The sequence below is a fragment of the Carassius carassius genome, chromosome 29 (genome assembly GCF_963082965.1).
Source record: "Carassius carassius chromosome 29, fCarCar2.1, whole genome shotgun sequence".
Classification (NCBI taxonomy): Eukaryota; Metazoa; Chordata; class Actinopteri; order Cypriniformes; family Cyprinidae; genus Carassius; species Carassius carassius.
The window spans coordinates 2185673-2204568 of record NC_081783.1 but is presented as its reverse complement, the minus strand read 5'-3'; the positions used below and the strand labels follow the sequence as shown (position 1 = coordinate 2204568).

Here is an 18896-nt window from a genome sequence, read left to right as displayed (position 1 = left end):
AAACGGTTTTATTTTTAAGCTGAAACGGTCTAATAGAGTAAATATTTACATCTAGGTTCTCATTATGCACTTGGTTTCTTGTAAAGAAAGGAAAAATACACTAAATAAAAACAGCACTGATAACGGTTACCCAGCAGGTCTCAGTGCAATGTGGCTCTTCATTATCCAACACTGAGGAGCATTTGTTAGCAGCGTCAATTATCAGGTACACCGTTCCTTAGCACTGAATACCACAGCTTTTAATTAGCAAAGCACAGAAAGACGCAGATCTGTGCAAAATGCTGGAGCGACTGCCATGTGGAGAGCCGGGAGAGTACTACAAACTCAATTATGGCAAAATACTGCACATGCATTGAAATGAGGTTGGGAGAACACATGAAAAGCCTTGCAAGCCTTAATAAGACTGAGCACAAGACACATTTCACGCATGAAAGAGAACACGGGTATGAAATGAGTGACATCCAGGGCAGAAAGATAATCATGAAATAATAAATCACTGTTTTCAATTATCAAGCATCTTTGAAAATGGTAAATCCTGAAGTTCCTGTTTTGCTTGGAAAAGCAATGTGATTATGCATTTAAAATATGATTACGTATTCTCAATAAGATTATGTATTTACAGTATGATTATGCATTTGCGCAACTGTAGTCAATTACACGTAACAATAATTCTGACCATCTGGATTTATTATTCACACTGACAGTAATTGTTTTGTTGGAGAAAGGCAGGTCACTGTACTGTCACAATTGCTGGTAGGCGTCTGGATGGCCCAGAGTTACTGGTGGGGTTTGCAACTGGCCATAGCATTTGAAAATATAATGTCATTGATGTCATTTTATTTTGACAAGTCATCAGTTTCTGGAGGGAAAGGCACTTGTATATAAACCTGGCAGTAGTGAATAATGCATGATATCATGAACAAGATGAATGTTTATCAATGCATGGATCAAACTCGCTCAGAATGCTGACAATTGCTGACACGCCTTTTCATGCATCAATTTTTTCATTATATCACTCTATGTGGGCAGAGACAAATTATACAGAAGAGTGAAATCGCTCGCAGTGATGACTTCTGAGTGTGGCATCTACAAGATCTCACAGGAGACGGATCACGTGAGCACCACTGTCTTTGCTCCCATAGTTGCCACATCATTTGGCATAATACTTTAACGTTTCTCAACTTTGTTGTTGTTGCAGATCATGTCATTAATATTAAATAACTTCAGCTAACTTTTTTAAAAACAGCTAGACCAAAATCAACTTTTAAATGCTCTATTGACCACACATCTTCAAGGCAAATTCACAGAGCACATCCAGGAATATAGTAACCTCCAGTTAAAATTGAAAGGCATACACTGGTTGGACAAAGCAACACGTTTCCCAGAACACTCTTTAAATCACTTTACAGTGTCTACAATACAACTGTTTTACTTTTCTCTTAATATTGAAACTACTCTGAGAGCCTTGTACATTAATCTACTCTATTCTAGTCTATTAGAATTTCAATGTATTGGACAAGGACTTGTGCCTTTTTAATCACAGATGTTGAACTCCTTCTGCAACCGAAACAATCACAACTAGTGTAGTACTTTAGAGTTTATGAGATTTATACGGTGCTAGATTGTTTTTTACTTATTGTCTACTGTGAGATCTTTGGATTAAGTATTTTTCTGTGCATTAAATCCTCTTGGCCACTCTTATGGGACTGAATCTTCTACTATATAAAAAAGCCATTTCTTGCTTCATTTTACGTAAGTAACCTCTGTCACAAATGCATTTTACACTTCTTTAGTGCCGCCCTCCCCCTTTTTTTTCATTTTGATTCTTCTGCTTTCACCAAAGCCCAGAGACTATCCATTATGTGCAATTTAAATGGCCACTCCCTATCCACCAAAAGAACCGTGTGTGAGAAAGTTCATGGCAGTCACAGCAATAAGAGGCTTCTTCCATCACACTTGTGGTTGGGATGAGTATAGTTTTACTCAAGACAAATGCCAGACACCTTTCACAGTAAATAGGTATGAGGAGGTAAAGAAAACTGACTTCTTAAATATATTAGTATAGTTTCCACTCACAATATATTCACACGAACCCTTGATTGATGCATGCATTTTTTTATTATTTTTTTTATTATGAGATTAAGCCACTGTCGTTTTGAGTAAAAAGATGACAATAGTTTCTATTCTCCTTTTGCTGACAATGAAGCATTCACCATGCAATCAAAAAAGGACACCTAAAGCACACAAGCTTCTTAAAATCACATGTAAGTGTTACGCTTAAAGTTCTCTGTTATAATAATTTCAAATACACAGGTGCATGTACACTTTATACTATTTAAGACTTTTTGCCAAATAATTATAGTATATATATATATAAAACTGTAATATAACACTTCTTATATTCAAGTTATACTTTGTTAACAACTTATAACAACCTAATTAACATCAAGTAACAACAAGCAATATAGTTAAATCTTATTAATTAACACATATTCAACATTCTAACATACTGGAAATGAATGGAAACTAGAAATATTAATAACTTATTATTACAATTATAGTGGATGCTGTTAAAATAAGTTCATGACACCTAATGCATTAAATGCTATTAATGTACTGAACTGTATTAAAGTGTCACCCAGTACTGAGTATCTGGAGAAGTAAAGCTTCTTTTATTCTCAGTCTGTTTTCTTACTTTCTCCCTATACAGGTCAACTTGATCAATTTGGTCTATCATTGATCTTGCCAGCACCTTTACAGCTCCTAAGATTTGAGTCATGCTTTGTAATATTGAAACTGACAGCATGCCTTATGTATTCTGAGCTCTACAGTGGAATGATTCCTTACAAGCCAGGTAATAAATGACACTAGTCAGCAAGCTTCAAGCCAAAATATTTTTATACGGCAGTTCACTCCAGTGGACATGTGGATTGGGTTTCCACTTCCCACTGGAATGGCTTGATGCATTACAAGAGCATGTGGCAAGATGTTGCAGGAACGCAGGAACACAGGCGAGCAAATACAGTTAATTGCGATGTCATTATAATCTCATTATAACAGTTGTTTTAATCACAGGAGCTGTCAATGACAGCGCTGGACGTCGATGGCTGTGTCTCAATATCAGTCAGCTGCAATAAACAACATCTTTGTGGTGAACTCGCGCCGGTGAATCTCACACACGCTGCGCGCGCCCTTGTTATCTTTGTAAACAGCGCACTAGAGTATTCAGACACGGCCGATATTTAACGGCGAAACATCGCGAATATGTGTATTTAAAGTGAAGCGCAATGGTTTTTCAGTCACTAAAGTGATCCGCGAGGAAACCCCTATGCGCTCCGTATGTAATGCTGATTCTTATCGGAGTTTTCATTCATTTTTGTTCTGTCCGTGACGTCCGTTCTTCACGGGCGGCTCCCTATTCTGTACTGTAGACCTCGTACACGGGACTGACCACATTTAATGTCTCTAATCTATCAAATTAAGTTAAACTGAAGACAGCGTACCTGTGTACTGCACAAGGAACATCGTCCTGAGGATTCGGTTCAAAAAGACGCCAGTTAAAGTCCAGTAGGGCTCTAATAGTTGACGTTATTCCGCGCTAGGAGCTTTGCTGCTGGTGTCTGTGGGTCCGCTGCGTTTATAACTGCTTTAAAGTGAGCAGACCACAGCGTGAGAGAGAGAGAGAGAGAGAGAGAGAGAGAGAGAGAGAGAGAGAGAGAGAGAGAGAGAGAGAGAGAGAGAGAGAGAGAGAGAGAGAGAGAGGAGGGTCCACAGTCACGCTCAACGTAACGACTACACTGTCCACGACGCGACTAAACTAGCACGCTGTCTTTCTATTCTAAATAACTCTGAACGCCAGCGACGTCGATCACGCGCACGATTGACCGTTATTGACGGTTATTGGCGGTTGGCCGATTCCAAAAATAAATAGCTTCATCACGTTCAGTGAGTGAAATAACTGAAATGTGACTATTGAGGCTTTAAAAAGTCGACAAGTTGTTACTGTACAGATTAATGTCGTTTCCATTATGTTTTTTTTGTAAGTTCTGCTAAAATAATAATTAGCCTGCTTCTTGATATGTCTTGGAATTATTTAATTAGTTATTCAGGCTATTTAAATGCTAGCAATAACTTCGTATTAGCTTACAAAACGGTGTGACAATAATAATAATAATAATAAAAATTATCATTATTTATTTTTTTGCTAGTTGCCGTGGTTATCTTTAGTATTTTGTCGGTATATGATAAGGGATCCTCTACACGTTTCTATGTAACTGTAAAGTGCTCATATATTGCTTGTGTGAGGCTGTGTGCCAGTAGAGGGAGCAGAGCAACAGTTAAACTTAAGGATAATTACCATATAAACTACAACAGGCTCTACATTAAACCCCAATGCCTCTTAAATAATGCACAAGTATGGGCCATTCACTGCAGTGGACAAGAACACTGCTAAAGTAATCTGCCGTTCAGTCAGAACAAATACATATTCAAGTCATTATATATATATATAGTTTTTTTGTTTTTGTTTTCTTTTTTTGGAATTAACATTAAAATGGCGTTCAACCACAAAAGCAATGTTGGTGACCAGAACATATGAACCGAATAACACTGAGCTACTGTTCTTACGTGTGATTTTTCAATTTTCTCAGAACAATTTGAGTGCAGCAAGGTGTTATTAGCAGCACAAATGACTGTCAGCATGCAGTCATCCAGGGAAGATTAACCCTTGTGCATTTGTGTCCTTTTCAGGTTTTTTTTTTTTTTTTTTTTTTTTACTATTTTGGCCGCGATAATGCAAAAGGTATAATTTGTTCCAGAAGTATGTATTTTTATTAGAATTGTATTATTGTATTGAAACACTCATAATTACCTAGAATAAGTAGCAAGATGTAATAAGATGAATTTTCCAGCAAAAATCATCACTCTATACAAATCATCACTGTAAGTTTAAACCTCTAAATGAATTAAATGTTTGGTAGTTCTGTAGGTTTAAAAATAAAAATCTGTGAAAGTAGAAATTTTTTTAATAATGTATAATACTTATAAGGCGGCTTTTTTTGACACTAACATTTTCATCCTCTAAGGACGTGTAACTTTTATTAAATTAATATACAAGGGTTAATTAAATAATGCTTTGGCTTGCCAGAATCCCATGAACTAAAACACCTCCATGTTTAAAACTGGATAAAAGGTGTTAATTATGGGACCTAAAAGCTCTGTTAATTCTTCGTCATCAGTTAGGAAACTAGGTGTGCTATTTGATAGCAATCTTTCCTTAGAAAGCCACGTTTCTAGCATTTGTAAAACTGCATTTTTCCATCTCAAAAATATATCTAAATTACGGCCTATGCTCTCAATGTCAAATGCAGAAATGTTAATCCATGCATTTATGACCTCAAGGTTAGATTATTGTAATGCTTTATTGGGTGGTTGTTCTGCACGCTTAGTAAACAAACTACAGCTAGTCCAAAATGCAGCAGCAAGAGTTCTTACTAGAACCAGGAAGTATGACAATATTAGCCCGGTCCTGTCAACACTGCACTGGCACCCTATCAAGCATCGTATAGATTTTAAAATATTGCTTATTACTTATAAAGCCCTGAATTGTTTAGCACCTCAGTATTTGAATGAGCTCCTTTTACATTATAATCCACAGTCTGTCAGTGTCTCTTTAACCTGGCTTACACATAACATACGGACACATTTCTAGTATTCAAATTCGTTAAAGGATTGTTAGGATGCACTAATTCGGTCAACCAGAACCAACACTTCCCATAACACTCTATGTACCTGCTACATCATTAGAAGAATGGCATCTACGCTAATATTTGTCTGTTTCTCTCTTGTTCCGAGGTCACCGTAGCCACCAGATCCAGTCTGTGTCCAGATCAGAGGGTCACTGCAGTCACCCGGATCCAGTACGTATCCAGACCAGATGGTGGATCAGCACCTAGAAAGGACCTCTACTGCCCTGAAAGACAGCGGAGACCAGGACAACTAGAGCCCCAGATACAGATCCCCTGTAAAGACCTTGTCTCAGAGGAGCACCAGGACAAGACCACAGGAAACAGATGATTCTTCTGCACAATCTGACTTTGCTGCAGTCTGAAATTGAACTAGTGGTTTCGTCTGGTCAGAGGAGAACTGGCCCCCCAACTGAGCCTGGTTTCTCCCAAGGTTTTTTCTTCATTCTGTCACCTCTGGCTTGCTTGGTTGGGGACACTTCATTTACAGCGTTATTGTCGACTTGATTGCACAGATACTATTTAAAGTGAACTGAGCTGGATCATGACATCACTGAATTCAATGATGAACTGCCTTTAACTGAAAATTGAGTGTTTATTATTGTCCTTTTGCATTATTGCCACACTATTCTCCTATTTACTACTGTAAAGCTGCTTCAACACAATCTGTATTGTTAAAAGCACTATATAAATAAAGGAAAAAATACATAAAAATATTTACAGCACGCCATCTTCATAGCTGGGGATACTTTCAGAGCTAAGAACATTTAACAGATGTCTTAACACATTCAGGAGGAATTAACAGTTCTACCGTTCGTCAAGGTTAGGAGAGCAAGGGAGACCGGTGTTGTGAGCACAGCATTTGACATTACAACGGTCTCATAAAAGCATGATAAGAGTGTGGGTGGAAACCGCAGCCTGCTACAGCTGCTGTGTTTTTATCTCAAACCTGATGAACGCTGCACACCAACATCATTGGGGGGAATAAAAAGAATCAAGACTTTATAGAATTTGTGTGCATTAGCATACTGAAGCAAATTCAAGAATTTAGATGGTGGGGCTGAAATATCTACAGTAGATCAAGTGTACTGCTCAGGAGCCTATTTATATTCTTAGATGTTAGATGGAAATATAATTAGCTTGTTTTGGCACACCGCCCTCGTGTATCCTGATACAAAGTCGACTTAGTCCCTCGGCTTTCCTGGACATCAACACTGGCCATCGTTTTTGGCACGATCCGCTTTCCTTTGGAATTCTTTTGATGTGCATGGATGCAAACATTGGCATGTTCATTACAAACTGTTTATTTTGGCATTCTTAACAATTAGCTCTGAATATCCCAAAGCCAAAGGGAATACAAACAGCTGTCAAGATGATTTTTCAGTGGTAAAACGAGCCTTTTTGTGGTTTCGGCACTCGTTTTAAACAGTTTTCATGCAATTAGGGAAATAAATGTAGCATGCCGCTGTTTTGGTGGCGTAGGAATATTCCAAAGCTGCGCCTGAATCAGTTGTGCTGCGAGGCATTTAAATATCACAGCATCAAAGTGACACATTAAAAGCACTGGAAGCGTGGACTTTGATATGTTACTATAATATGTTATTAAGCTTAGGTGGAAAAACAATGGTTCATTAAAGACAGGGTTCCACATAAGAGCTTTCTTGCATGTCACGACTCTTATCTGTAAATTAGCCCAATAAGAGCAATCAAAGTCTGTCTGAGCAGTGCACTTTCCTTTCATTTACTCTAATCGAACAGACGGTTTCCCTCAAATTTCAGTGTACTACATCACATATTATACAGCCAACAGGTACAATTAACACTAATAATATGCTAGTATCTTGCTTTTCGGTTTACATTTATGCTTTAGGAAAGGGCCAGCAAAGACCTAACCAAGTTTGACAGAAAATTCACCTTTACAAAGGTGAGCTAGATCTTTCATTGATGGCATCGATGCCCCTGGCTGGAGCAGCTTGCCTTTGGCTGAAAAACAGCCCGAATCCCGATTCTACACAATAATACGACTTTGTGTGACACAGATGTTTTTGGTTGATCTTTGGAAGGGTGCTTGTTCATTTCCCATGTCCTGTTAGTCACACATATGGTGTTCATGTTTTAATAAGTTGAACACAATAAAAACAGGCCAAAGTTTCTCAAGGCAGCATGTAATAAATTCTCTCACCTCACAGAGAATGATTAAAAGCTGCTCTGAGCTCTTATTTAATTCATGCCAAGTTGAGGGACTGACTCTACTTTTATTTTATTCCCGATTTCAAAAGTTTTCTTCCACAGGCAAAAAAAAAAAAAGGATTAATATTGCATTAGATGGGAGCAAAATACCTAGAATGCAACACTTTTGAATGGAAGTGTAATTATAGATAGATATGTGACTCAAGTAAAGCAAGGCAATTTGTAAATTTTCTCTTTTCAGATATTCTTAATGAAGTGCATCAATATAAATATTTCGTATACATGGATTAATTGGTTTTATATCATCATAATATCAGCCAGTCAAGTCGGCATGAATTGCCTTTGCAACCCATTTCTCAGGATTTTTAATACGAAAAAGTGTCGGCAAGACATCTATTCATCAAGAGGATTTATCCATCCATTGATTAGAAGGTGTAACATTTACTTTATGTGTCAAAATAGAGCCAGATTGCATAAAATGCATAAATAACTCTTTTGTAATAATAATAATAATAATTAAAAAAAATTAAATAAAAAAAATTCTAAAGCTTCCATTACTGGGTCACAAAAGCAATTAAAATCCCAAGAGCTAAACTGGAATTCTGCCCATTATTTGGCCTATAACCTAAATATAAATCCTGAAGGCCTTGAAAATCAGACAAAGAGAGAATTTCAACTATGTTCAGAGCAATTCACTGCATAGAAATCATCAAATACAGGCAATCAGGCATTCATGTAGCTCCAACAGTGGAGCGTGGCGCTACAAACACCAAGGTCATGGGTTCGATTCCCAGTGAATGCATGAACTGATGCTTAGTTGGATAAACGTGTCTGTCAAAGGCATACATGTAAAAAAAAAAAAATGTAAAGCAAAAAATAAATTAAATAAACTGGCAGCTGAATTCATCTAGTTCTTTAAAGCAGTTAAAAAATGTCTTATTGTTCTACTTACATTTTTAGATGTGGCCTGTTCAGCAACACTAATGACACCGTAATTTTCAGGGATCTCAAATGAATCCTGATGACATTTTTCCAGAACTGCTAAAAGCAGGATTTGTTTTTTTTTGTCAAGGAGATGTTATAGTCTTTCCAAGTGGTGCAAGGGCTGAGTGGTGCTGGGTAAGATGAGATAATGTCAATATTATAACTTCATTAGACCTACTAAACAAATAAATATGGCTAAGGTAAGACAGCTGAAGTGAAGTTCTCTTCGAAGCCAGACCCCTACAGCAGTAGGAAATCTCAACTTTAGGACACCGTGTTCGGTTCATAATGCTGGGTTCCACGAGGAAGTCAGTTAAAACATTTTAACAGTTTTAGAGGTTGAATTTTGGCAGGCAGAGCTGCAGTTTTATGCCATTTGGTGTTTTGGACATTTTAAAACCAGGAAGATTCAGCTCACATTCCAAGAGGCAAATTAAAATTGTTATTATTATTTTTAATTTTTTGCAATGACGCTTTAAGTGGAACGGTAAAGAAGATTTTTAGCTGTAACTGTGGTTTTTGGTGCGTCTTAAAAAGCAAATAATCAGCTGCCTACCTTTGATGACAAAAATAGCATATCAAGGAACACAAAATGAATACCTGTTGCTCCTGATGATATATTGAGGTCTTAGGAAGAGAAATGATTGTAGAAGGGGCCATTCACATATCGTGCCTAATAAGGCGTGGAAAAGGCTATGCGCTCCGCTTTCTCCTTCTTTCCAAAGCGCTCGGGCAGAAGCGCTCCTGAAGCGACGCGTTCTCTCCATGAAGACGCGGAAATTTCAGCAAAGGATAAATGGATTTGCAGCACAAAAAAAATCGCTTTCAGTAGCTCTGCTACTAAATTTATTTCAAAATGGCAATCCATATACAGCTATGATCAGCTGTTCCTTCATCTCGGCTGAGCTTTCAACGTGGTTACAGGAAAGAATGAAGCTGAATGTTTAGTTCTTGTCACATGACCTGCGGTGCGCTTGCGGCATTCTGAAAGTTGAGATGTTTTTAACTCGATGCAGTGCGGACGCACCTGGAAAAAACGCGACCGCGTCGCTTCCATTATGAGCGCGCATACCGCGCGCCTACATTGGAAATAACGAAATTGAGAATGCAAAAGACGCGATATGTGAACGCCCCCTAAAAGAACTGCGGTCTTCTAGTACTTCAAATATGCCGTGGAGAATCACAGAAAGTGATCCAAGAACATTGTTGCAGCATCTCTCAAGCAACGAATAAACACTGCTAACTTGGAGAATGCAGTGAAAACTCCTCTTCTCTCGTCTGACCTAGACCCTCGGCACAAACATCTCAGGTTTCTCGATGAAAACATGAGAAGTAAGAAAAAAAAAACTTTTTTGAACATTATCAGAACATTTTCCTTGATGCGAGTGGTGCGGATGCAGTCGCCACGATGAAGAAGATGCAATGCCCACTCGTCAGAAAAGGCTGAGCCAGTTCTCCAGTGATGATTACAGAGAGTCCAGCCGAGACGAGTGGGAACAGTTCTTGCTGGAGCCATGTATTCCACCAGATGAGGATCCCATTCAGTGGTGAAACCAAAACACGAAGCGCTTCACAAAACTTATTCGCTTAGCACACCGTTATTTGTGAGATCTGACAACGTCTGTGTCGTCAGAGCGTGTTTTCTCTGCGGCCGGCCTTATTGTTAACAGACTAAGGAGCCGACTTTCCCCCAATCATGTTTACATGCCCGTATTTCTTAACAAGAACATTTGAAACAATAGAAAAAAAGAAAAAAAGATTTGCTGACAGTTTAAAAGTTAAGTGTAAGCTACATTCTGTATAATAGCCTAATTGCTGCAGGCTGCTTTACGTGTTATCTTTGTTCACTTTTTTTTTTTTTTGCCTTTAATCTGTACTTTTGTTTGTTTGCACGCATTGTTAAAGGTTTTCAGCTACAAAACACGATGTGTAATGTTCAAGCTTATTGTAAGCTTGTTCAAAATGACGAAAACAAATGTTGCTGAAAAATAACGTCTGACTCATTAAACTTAATTTAAATAAACGAATATTCGAATATTCGTTTTTTGTGAGCTCAAATATTCGAATGTGATATTTGTGGAAAACGCCCATCCCTAATTATTACCTGTAATCCAGAGTGTCAGGCAAACGGTCTGGAGTGATATTCGGATCACAAACAAGACATTCTTCTGAACAGGTCCTTTTAGTGAACTAGTTCAGTTCACAGTTCGCAGCTCAAGCAGTACAGAACCAGTTTATTGAAAGATTGTACAGATTTGCCCGAGGCTCTGGATTACAGGTAATAATGTTGTAAAGAAGTTTCTTGCACAGGTCAATCATTTCTTTTCATAAGACCTCATTATATCGTCAGGAGCCACGAGTATTAATTTTGTCTTCCTTAATATGCTTTGTTATTCTCAAAACAGGCAGTCATTGACTTTGATTTTATGAATCACCAAGGCCCACAGTTTTGGCTAAAACTCTTCTTTACTGTTCAGCTGAAGAAAAAAAAACCTACCAACTATCTGGATGACCAAAGTATGAGTAAATTAAAAGCAAATGTTCATTTTAGGTTGAACTATAATTTTTATATAAAGGCAAAGAAACACTAAATTAATAGCAGGCATTCAATCATGCAACAGAATAATGCAAAACCATGCTTGTGTTATTTTACAAAGACAGTTCGATGAGACCTCCAGATCCATTAAGGACTGATTAACGCAGACATTCCAGCCAACACGAGTCCTGCAACTCTTCACACAAAACCAACTAGGTGTAAAGTTGAACTCTCCAGCCTCTGGCATCTCCATTATTTAAGTTTGAGGCAATAGCAAAACGGCCATTTATAAGAAAGGGCAACAGAGATTTGTGAGAGAGGAAAGCATATTAGTCTAAAAGACAAAATTCTTTCCAAGTTGCCAGAACCATTCGTACTGGCACTGAGGTGGAACAGTGTGAATTACTCCGACCGGGATCCTATTTGACTTACTTGGATTTCCCTGAAAACAAATTGTTGTACAATTGTGTTCTAAGAGTCCTCTTTCACTTGAAAAATCACTACTAGTGCTGTTAAAAGATATTTTTACTCCCAAAATGAACTCAGCTTGTCAAAACATATGTGCACAAATCACAAGGCCAAGTATCTGAAGCATGTGCACATTTCGACAAGCTTACCAAACCTATATTTTGTTACAAAGAATGTCAAAAATAATGTTACGTTTGACCTGTTGCCACCTGTAGAAGTTACACCGCTGTTCAAAAGTTTGGGGTCAGTAAGATTTTCTAATGGTTTTAAGATCATAAGAGGTCTCTTGTGCTTAAGGCTGCATTTTTTTGCTCAAAAACACAGCAATATTGTGAAATATTATTGCAATTTAAAATAACAGTTTTTAAATGTGAGTATATGTAATAAAAAGTCTTTTATTCCTGTAATCAAAGCCGAATTTTCAGCATAATTACTCCTTGTTTCATGATCCTTCAGAAATCATTCTAATATCCTGTTAAAAAGTAAATAATAATTTTATAATAAATAAATGTCAGGAACAGTTGTGTTGCTTCATATTTTTGTGGAAACCATTTTTTTTTTTTTTTTTTTTTTTTTTTTAGAAAGTAGAAATAGAAAAATAGAAAGTAAAAATTAAATCTTTTGAAACCTTATAAAATGTCATCACTGTGACATCTGATGAACTTAATGCATCAATGCTGAAAAATATTTCTTAAAAAAAACACTGATCACAAACTTTTGAATTTGAATAGTAGCGTAATTGTAGATAAATACATGGCCCAGATCAAATAATCAGCCAAAATGATGCGATTTTTGATAATGCCAGAATAGAGCCAGACTGCACAAATAAATACTTAGCTGTTGGTTAATAATATCAGTCACACATCAGTAGAAAAAGGAAAGATGTATTCAGAACTGATTTAAAAGAATTGATTTGTTGTTGATGTTGAACATTCTAATGAAATACTACTACCACAATCTTTTATATGCAACATCAAGAACTGGGAGGTTCACAATATGTGCATTAAATACAATTCTGATTTCACATTGACCTTAATATGCATCAGCCAGTGCTGTCAGTTCTCTATTTGTAACCAGCATTCAATAAAGTTGGCATTACCTTATGAGAAAGCACTAAAAAGTGCTCCCGGATCGGCTGTCCTTGATTGTGCAAAACAGTTAGTCATCAGTCAAGTCTGTAGCTGTGCGCTGGGCTAGATAAGGTGAACGTGGAAGAAAAGCTCCAGTGTAAACGAGGCAATCTGCCCCCATACAGCTGCAGTATGTGACAGGCCGGACACCAGCCAGCCGACCGGCTCGGCCCACACAAAGCTCATCTTCCACATGCCTTCCAGAAATTAAAGCCTTTGGTTCCCTCACAGTCGCTCGGCTCAATCCTCCTGTCAGGATTTGATTTCTAACACTCACTCCGCTGTGCGATTGAAGACCTGTCTGTCAGATGTCAAAACCAAGCTAAGATGGCTTTGAAAGCATTTAGCATTAAAAATACAACTAAACGAGTCACTTTAACGAGCACAAAGCTTTTATCTCACAGAAAAAGATAAAAAATGGAGAGTTCAGATAGGGTTTACACAAGAGATTGAACAGAATGGCCATCTGGCATTTCATACAGAAACCCTGCTTTCGTGATTTATCCTCCAAAAAGCAGCAGTTCTCCACTGACATTAACATTTGGGCTATTAATACGCTCTAATATCAGACTAAACCCTATACTTTCCTCTTGGCTCACAAACACACCTCTGAAGCAGCTCACCTTACAAGCTTCATCTCTCACAACTTAACAATAAAAGATCTGAAATCTAAACTTCCTGTCCTTTAGAAAGCGCAAACAAGAAGTGAAAGGGAAGGGCAGACATTTCCACCTGTTCATGACAGAATAAATGCCAAAGAACTGGCGAAGAAAGCTCTTATTATTGAGAAGCAGCCTCTGGTGGGGACACTGACAGCCTTATCAGGTGTGCAGCAGAGATCTTGCCAACAAATGCTTTCTCTGCCATGAGATCTAGACTCTGTCTGTGAATGAGAAGCTTAAAGGGTCTCTGACGGTACATCAAGCAGACAGAAGAATGCATATCAACTCACCTACAGCTCGAGCAGATCTGTAGTCCTTGAACATCATGTGTTCAGCAGATGCTCAATCTCCCGGTGACGGCACCCTGTTAAGAAGACAATACAGGCTTAGCTGCGTTTGGACGTTGGACGTCTTGTGAGCATAGAACCACAGATGGCTTTCCATCAGCACAGTACACGTCTTGGAGAAGGCAATCTTAATTCAGCGAGAAACAAACATCCTAATAAATCCAAAACATCCATAATGCACAGCAGTTTAGTAGTCAAAGTCGCCTGGGATCATCCGATTCAAGAACAGCCAGAGTCCAAAATTAACTGTTTACTTCAGCTCCCGATAGCGGGTGAGCTGAGTTTATTTACCAGGCATAAATATTTCTTCCCAGGCATTTTGCATTTTTATTAAAAATGTTTTTTTGTCCTTCATGACAATAGAATTATCTAGCTGCTGCTTCTTGCATATTTGTGGCAGCGCAGGTCACTGTGTGACTCCTACAGTCTCAGTCTTCAGCAAAACAGCCCCCGTCATAAAAACTGTGAAGATAAGAATTTATTATAATTTTGTGTCTTATATTTTTGCTTCAATAGCTTAATGTGAGGGACATTGCACAATATGTGTTGCTAAATGTTATTCTGGTGCTCTTTTAGCATCCTGGACTGGATTTACAAAATCAAATGACTTGTTAAAATTATTCTTAAGTGGTCAATAATGTTTTGTATTCCCTAAAACATTTAAGAATATTCTTAACTTGCTTCTTAAAGGGTTAGTTCACTAACCTATCGACAGTGCAAAATGACGGTAAGTGTGTTTAGCAAGTTTGTGGAGTCATACAATCAGACAACACAAAGCCTGTCATTTTCATCTTAACAAAAGATGTTCTAAAGAAAAGAATACAGAATTTTTTCAGTAAATACACTTGGAAACATCTTAGAATTTATCTTTGGAGGATTTTTGTGAATCTGGCCCCCTGATGATAAATTCTGCACAGAAGTAAATAGTTATAAGGCACATAAAACCAAGGAGGTTTTTTCCGTAGATGATCTATGTATTCAAATTAAACAAACAACTTCCACAAATGTCAGATTTAAACCATATAATATTGCAGTCCGTCTGTAAGCTAAAGGCTAACTAACTTGCTGAAGGCTTGAAGAGTGTAAATTCCAACCTGTTCTACATTTATACTTTTCAAACTATGAAATAAAATGCATAAAGGACAGACGATATGAATGAACATTATGCATCTTTGCGTTTCAAAACTGCAATCATATATCTAGGTTTCATTCAGATCTATAAATGAAATGTCAGAAATCATGAGTGCCGTCTTTCATCACTTTGGTCTGTGAATGCTTTGATTCACAGATTCATAGAGAGAGCAGCGTTCTGGAAACATATTATATTATGAAATCAAGAGTCAGCCAATAACGCAATCAAAAAACAACCTGGTCTAGACAGGAATGATTGTTTTGCAGTGACTGGTCTCATGTATTTTGATCAGTACAGAAGCATGTGAGTCTGGAGAGTTTCAAATAGCAGTAAGTCCAAGATCCACCTGTCATTTCCTCTTTGACCCTTTGCCCACAACATGGTAATGAACTCTAACCTCTTGACATTTGTCCAAGTCACCATTTGCCCCCAAGTCTCTGGGTGGCCAGACCTAAATCACACTGCTTTTATTAGAAATGTCCAGCTTGAACTGAACAAACAGCACCACAAAAATAACAGAAAATGAGAAGAAAAGAGATGAGATTGTGTAAATGGAAAAATAAATAAACAAAAAAAGGAATAAAAAGATAATTGCAACAATATCAGTACAATATATATAGTGTGAATGTGATAATATTCTTAGATATTCCTTCCTATGACAAGGAGCTACAAGAGTTTACTTTTAATTAAAATCTAATTTATTGTGTAACCAATAAAGATTTTATGTGTAATGTGGGACTTAAAACACAAAACTTTGAAAGTCCAAATGCATTTTGGGCTTGTTTATGATTATCTCTCCCAGATGCTCATTAAAAAAATATGCAATTTTACAGCCGTCCTAAATTAAACATTGTTATAATTCATCAATAGTAGATCACAGCAATACTATGACTGCAAAGCTCTCTGACACAATAAACTTGTAGAACGTGCCACCACGCAATAATGCAACCATTTGTTTCATTACTTCATAGCCTTCAGGGCCCGTATTCATAAAGATTCTAAGAATCCTCTCAGAAAACTCTTAATTTAGCTTAAAAACTTTTACGTAGGAGTCTTAGCTTAAGAGCGATTCGGGACCGATCTGAGAGCAGCTCTGAGTAAGGAAAAGACAAAACCTTTCATCTTAGTGAGGAGGCGGGGTTGACCCCGTTGCTATGTATGACACAATCTTTTGAAGACTGTGATTGGTTGGTTGTCCAAGAAGGAAAAAAATAGTGATTTTAAGTATAGGGTCTATTCTAATTCTCATTTTAAATTAAATGCGTAATTTTTCCTATTTGACCGTTCTCTCTCTCTCTCTCTCTCTCACACACACACACACACATTATATGTGTGTATATAAATCCTTTTTTTATTTACCATGCTTTTAATTTCCTATAAGGTATTTGATTGGCTTAGAATGATAAAAATTGTTCCACTCTTTCCAATTACAGTGATTGCTGTCCTATTTAAGTGGCGGTTTGAATGTTGATTTTAATGTATCAAACATGGAATCAAAACCAAGAAGGGCGAGAAAGCCAGACTGGACAGAGGAACAGTGTTTACTGTTAGCCCAGTTAGTGGATGAACACAAGGCCATTCTTAAAGGAAGATTCGGGCCGGGTGTCACAGCAAGGGACAAGAAGCAGACATGGGAGCGTATAGCACAAACTATTAACGGTTCCTTCCCCCTGCTTGTGCGCACCTATAAGCCTGCTATATTCATAAATGCAGTTTTTTGAGCCTGCAAGGTGGGAATGTCCAGTGGAAACGAAATGAACTGCGACACAATAAGAAAGTGCTGTAATTGTTTGTGTGATCACTCTGCTTACAGAAGGTTGTGTCAGACCCAAATCATCACTATTGCATTGTTGCATTTTCCCAGTTGCCAAATATCGTAATGTAGTGATTAATTTCTGGCGCTATGCCATTTCTGTGCTGTGTCGGAGATGTTAGCACGTCTCTAATAAGATGATCCCTGCACGATCTAATCCATAGCGTTTTATTAACTCACTGTCATCCATTGTCTGCAACACATTTCTTCTTCGTCTTTCTGCCATTTTCTCCTCTGCTGAAGAAACTCTTAAGCCTCTTAAAAGTCCTCGTCTGTGCTCCTAACAAGTTTGACCTTAAGACCTCTTTTAAGGGTTAAGATGCTTTCTGAATTACTTTTTTCTTTACTAGGATTTTTTCTTTAATTTTAAGAGTAAAAGAATTTTCTTAGAATTTTTTCACTAGGAGCTACTTTTTGCATTAAGATTCTTTATGAATACGGGCCCTGAAGTGTAATAATGATAAGGGCATATTGCAATTCTTGTTCTTTCATTGCATAATGTAAGACTTCTTAAAATGATAATTAAGACTGCTATAACAGTTAAAATATTTAAGACTAGTGAACTTTTTATGGGTTATCAAAAAATGTAGGGCAAAGACTGTTGATTGGATGTTGAGATTTGGAGGCAGATAAACATGAGCTTGCACTGGTGGGTTTAAGCAGACTAAATAATTGGAGAAGTCCTACATGACAAAATGGCCATATACATACTGTAAAGTCTCAGGACTGACAGCTGCATTTAAATATGGGAGTTTTGTGTATGTACAGAATGAACCTCACTCCTGAAATTGCAATGACTTAAACCGATTAATCGGTTTCCATATTTATCAGCACCGATAACTATACAAACAATAATTTTTTTTAAATATACAAATAATATATATTATAAAACATTTGTTGACTAGGTGCTGCATGTTAGCAGACAGAGAGGACACTAAGATTATCTATACTTCAAATGGTTAAAACCACTTGACAAATACATGCAAATTCAACCCAAATGTTTGATTTCAAGTTTATGTTACCATGTTACAGTATGTTACCATCTTTTTGGTACTAGGCAACACAAGCTGCAGGAGTCAGATTCGACCGATCACAGGTCGAGATTAAGGAGAGATGACTGACAAGACCACGGTGGAGGATTTTGCTCAACAGATCCAGAGCTCACTGAAAAATATTTAATCTAAAAAAATGTGCTCCATTTCCAGTAGGGTTGCTAAGGTATAGAAAATTTCCAGTAAATTTCCCTAGTTTACACAGAGAACTTGTGAACGCGAAATCAAAAGTGAAAGTGAACAGCGAGTGCTCATTCAAAAGCCGTTTCAATTCCCTGCAAATTAACAAAAGTTTTGTAGGAGTAAATAAATATTTATTATTATTTTATACAAATGTTGTCTAATAGAGTCTTTTTTTACTGTTAAACATTTCAAATGCTTTAAAATGCATCACAAGACCTCGTAAACCAGGATCACGTGATCACAAATGGACATCACCGGTTCCATTTATTAACTGGTGTACCATTCACGAAGTGTGTAAAAAAGCCATTTGGAATTCGGACGGTGTGAGTCCAAAAAAAGTGAAGATTAAATATATGCATGGATGAATTCCTCACAGCAAAATCTAAAATATGCATTTAGACAAGTAGATAGGGCACATTTCCATGCCAGGAAAAAGTATTGGTAATTAAATCTTTAAAGAATGATAATCAGAAACAGAGCCACAAACCTTACATTCCCATTCGTAGTGGCTAAGTGGAGTGGAATTCTATTTAAAATAGCTTACAGCACCTTTATCAGTGCTCTAATAAATCTGTGCCTTTGATCTTGTGCCTTAAATGCAGCAAGTGAATTCAAGTGTCTAAAACAAACGGGTCTGGTTCAGTCTGTAGTCTGA

At 37.3% G+C, this 18896-nt stretch overlaps 1 protein-coding gene across 5 annotated transcripts in view; it reads right to left on the bottom strand.

Moving 5' to 3' along the window:
• enox2 (ecto-NOX disulfide-thiol exchanger 2) overlaps nucleotides 1–18896 on the bottom strand; it is a 234891-nt gene that overhangs the window by 161769 nt on the left and 54226 nt on the right. For 2 of the 5 annotated variants that reach the window (XM_059515413.1, XM_059515415.1), the window contains exon 2: nucleotides 14005–14078. The exons of 1 other annotated variant lie outside the window; for it this stretch is intronic. In XM_059515413.1, coding sequence (XP_059371396.1) covers nucleotides 14005–14041 — 37 coding nt within the window. In that variant the 5' untranslated portion in view covers nucleotides 14042–14078. Of the gene's footprint in view, nucleotides 1–3503; nucleotides 3683–14004; nucleotides 14079–18896 lie in introns of those variants that run through there. 2 more of the 5 variants (XM_059515416.1, XM_059515414.1) reach the window with 2 other exon arrangements.